The sequence below is a fragment of the Aplysia californica genome, unplaced genomic scaffold, assembly GCF_000002075.1.
Source record: "Aplysia californica isolate F4 #8 unplaced genomic scaffold, AplCal3.0 scaffold00312, whole genome shotgun sequence".
In the NCBI taxonomy this organism is placed as follows: domain Eukaryota; kingdom Metazoa; phylum Mollusca; class Gastropoda; order Aplysiida; family Aplysiidae; genus Aplysia; species Aplysia californica.
This window is the reverse complement of record NW_004797582.1, coordinates 93,066-96,895: the sequence shown is the minus strand read 5'-3', so window position 1 is coordinate 96,895 and position 3,830 is coordinate 93,066. Positions and strand designations below refer to the sequence as shown.

At 45.6% G+C, this 3,830-nt stretch overlaps 1 protein-coding gene across 2 annotated transcripts in view; it reads left to right on the top strand.

Moving 5' to 3' along the window:
• Positions 1-542: 542 nt before the first annotated feature.
• Positions 543-3,830, top strand: part of LOC101855504 (protocadherin alpha-11) — a 15,360-nt gene continuing 12,072 nt past the window's right edge. For both annotated transcript variants that reach the window (XM_005102079.3, XM_005102078.3), the window contains exon 1: positions 543-3,754. In XM_005102079.3, coding sequence (XP_005102136.1) covers positions 2,939-3,754 — 816 coding nt within the window. In that variant the 5' untranslated portion in view covers positions 543-2,938. The remainder of the gene's footprint in view (positions 3,755-3,830) is intronic.

Here is a 3,830-nt window from a genome sequence, read left to right as displayed (position 1 = left end):
CGCTCTCTCTCTTCCTCTCTCTCTCCCTCTCTCGCTCTCTCTCTTCCTTTCTCTCTTCCTCTCTCTCTCTCTCTTTCCAACTCTCTTCCCTTTTCTCTCCCTCTCCCTCTCTCATTCTCGTCTTCTTTCTCTCTATATCTAGTTCCTTTGTTCCTATCTATCTATCCATCCTATAAAAAAGTATCCTCCCAATGTCTCTTAATTCTTGTGCATTGCATGTTTCTCTCTTGTAACACCTCTGATATTCGGCACTCACTTGACGTATTTGTGTTGCAAGTACATGTACCGAAAGACTTTCACTAAAACTAAATCTAAGCCCTGTGGCATCGGAGACGGACACTAATGGGACGCTGCTGTCTATCAAATTACTTACTATGTTGAAAGCGGCATGAAACACTAAGCAGTAAATCCTCCTTTACGAGGGACATACCAGAAACGATACGCTCGGTTTATCTACTCCCCCCCGCCCCCCCCCCCCCCCCCCCCCCCCGGGGGGGGGGGGGGGGGGGGGGGGGGGGGGAGGGTTGGGGGGGACTTTGACACATATTGTAAGGTATCCAAGACTACAAGAAAAAAATAGACCTCAAAAACTGATGTTGTCATATGTTCTGCCTAGCATTATTTACAGTTTTTATGTTCAACTAGTGAAATTTTCATCGAGGGGTTATTTAAGACAAGTTTCATCTTCTTATGTCATCGTTGAATAGCACAGTGGAGATTTGACGAAAGGGATTATGAATTATGGACATCTCCACTTTTATCCCCAAAGTTTTCCATTCGGGTAGTTAGTCGTATCCTCCGCATACAACAAAGGCCTTTCGACACGCTCACTTGACTTTGTTCAACATACAAGGACAGTATGAACTCTCGGGTGACCTAGCAGAACACGCTTTTTACAGCTCTTTTTTACGGTGCAGCACACTCATCATTTTTTCTATCATTGGAATTGCCGAAAAATGATAGAGCCCGAGACGAGAGAGAGAGAGAGAGAGAGAGAGAGAGAGAGAGAGAGAGAGAGAGAGAGAGACTACAGATACTGGACAAGATAGGAGCACAGCGGCAGTCCTGAGAATAGTGTCCACGAGGACAGACCAACATACATACCGTCACTCTCCGATTTCTGAATTTTGGCATCGCATCTTGGAGTATCAAACTCACTGTGACAGCAGCCGCGAGGAAACTGAGTGAGTGACAGATCAATAAGTGGTTGATTTCGAGTACCACACTTCAGAAGCCTGAATATTTCGTAGGAATAAACAGAACTGAGTACTATTCACAGGCATCGTGAGTACGGCGCATTTTGTTTTATACAAAAAGGGACAGATAACCACACAGACGTGAAGGAACGCCGACTATTTCAAGCACCACTCAGCGGGATACAAAGTGACGCTGCTTTAGGAATATTTTTCACCCGTCTTTGGCCTCTTGATCAAAACTTAAGAGCATACATAAAGAAGATAACAGTGCCTTTTGAGTACCACTTTGTCGTTCAGATATTTTTCACCTCGTTCAAAAAGTTGAATGAGAGATACGGAGGATACCTTTAAGAGCTTCTAAATTGTCATAAATTCTTCTCACACCATCAGTTGCTGGTGTGATCTTCACCCCCAGTTCTGGTAATTGATCGATTTGTTGTTTACACAGGGTTTAATATCTGAGACTTTGTCAGTCAGGGTTTCTGAGTTGTTTCGTTCAAACAACTGAAAGACAAATAGTTTTTATCGGAAAAGAAACACGACTGAGTAGCGTTATCCTCAGAAGTTGATGGAAAAACTGACATAAGATAAAACAAATAATCCAGAAGATACTCTCAGATAGGTTGAGTTTGGCAGCTTTTACCTTGTGTGTGCAAACTTTTTCAACGAGCTTTTTCCGGTAGAAAACAACGGTACCAGAACGCAGACTAAAAAAAACAAAACAAAAAACCAAAGCTTTAATTTGGTTTACTGGACTAAATTCCTCAATATCTCTTTGAAGCAGTACATTTACCCGTGGACTTAGGTGAACTCGGTGGAGAATCTGCAGAAGTTGTCCGTCCGGCAAGCTACGACGCTCCCGTGTTTCAGCGCCACTTCAAACAAAAGCAAACAGCGCGAGACCTTCCAACAATTCGTTTGTTTTTTCTTCACGGCGGGCAAACAAAGCAGGAGGTTTGAGGAAGGTGTCGCTCCCAAAGCGCACAGATCTTAACAAGGGGATTAGGTCGTGGGCAAACGAGATGACCCTGGTTGCTGAGACTTAACACTTGAAGATTAACGGATCGGAGCGCGCGGGTCTAGATCGGCATCCCAGCTATCTGCACGCCGGAGTCGTCGTAACGAACACTCGGAGCTGTGCAGACGGTCTGTGGTCAGTGAGTGGAGAAATCAGTGACCCCAGCTGGTGTGTTCGTACCTGGGGGGGAAGGAAGACCACGTGGCTACCTAAGCCGAAAAACAACTGGATTTTCCTGGGCGTCTGTGTATAAGTTAAAGATAAACACGCTCGGCATTTACTATACCAGTTTGGGAGAAATATACCTCCCCTGTCAGTTCATGTGGTAACCCAGAACGCGTAGGCAGTTTAAGGAGAAATACGACATCTTTAACTGGAGACATACTTAGAAGTGCAAAGATATTCTGATTAAACGTTGGATATATACGGACATTCCCTTATCACGGTGGCCTACTTTCGCCTGTCGGATTATTGTGTTTCATCTCCTAACACAGCACGCCTGATCGCATCACTGAGAGAAAAAGCAATTGATGAATCAGGGAGACGAGGCTAAAAGACAATCGTGAGCCGCCCCGGATAATCAGCCAACGGCCCAGAAAAGACAGACGACCTAGCTAATGAAGCTTTACGCGTACGTCGCTCACGCGGAAACATCGTGTCAATGAACGACTCACGCAGCGAAAGAAACTGACATCACTGATCGGAGTCCGTGATAAACTTCAACATGGCTGTCAGAACGCTTGTGTCCGCCATAATTCTTAGCGCGGTTTTCGCTTCCGCTTCTGCTCAAACTCCCGACGTGGAGTTTTCGATCAAAGAAGAACTCTCTGTAGGTACTGTCGTCGGTAATATTTCAGCTCTGGACGATCTATTCCCCGGCCTGACCTCTGACGAGAGGCGGTCACTTCAGTACGGGATTCTGAACCAGGCTACTGTACCTGGATCTTTGTTCAACATCACCAGAAACGGAGGGGTCATCTCGGTGGCTAACCGTGTTGACCGCGAGCAGTTATGTTTGGTCACCAGCGACTGTATTCTGAGAGTCAATATTTTGGTTTCCTCTCAAAACCCTTCACAGATCGACTCCAAAGTGGTCACGGCTTTCTTCAAAGTCGAAGACATAAACGATAACCCTCCCGAATTTGAGAATAGCAGAGTCGTCTTGAAGGTCCCAGAGAGGAACTCTTTGGAATCCGCTCTAAAAATAAGTGGGGCAAATGATAAAGATTTCAAAGACGAGTTTAAAGTGAAGAACTACACAATGGATAGATTCAAGGACGTTTTCCACCTGACAGCGTCTCAAACTCTCGATGGGAGCTCGGAGATAGATCTAAAACTTCTTCGCTCTTTGGATCGAGAGGAGAAGTCCGAGTACTCGTTTGTGGTCACTGCTTATGATGGCGGATCTCCCGCCAAAACGGCTCAGCTCCAGGTCAAAGTAGAGGTCACGGATCAGAACGACAACGAGCCGGTGTTCCTGAACGACACGTATCACGTGACCATTGACGGGAAACTGATGCCAGGCCACGTCATTCTGCAGGTGAGAACTTTTGTGTTTGTGTGTGTGTGTATGTGTTGTGTATGTATGTGTTGTGTATGTGAGTATGTGTTGTGTG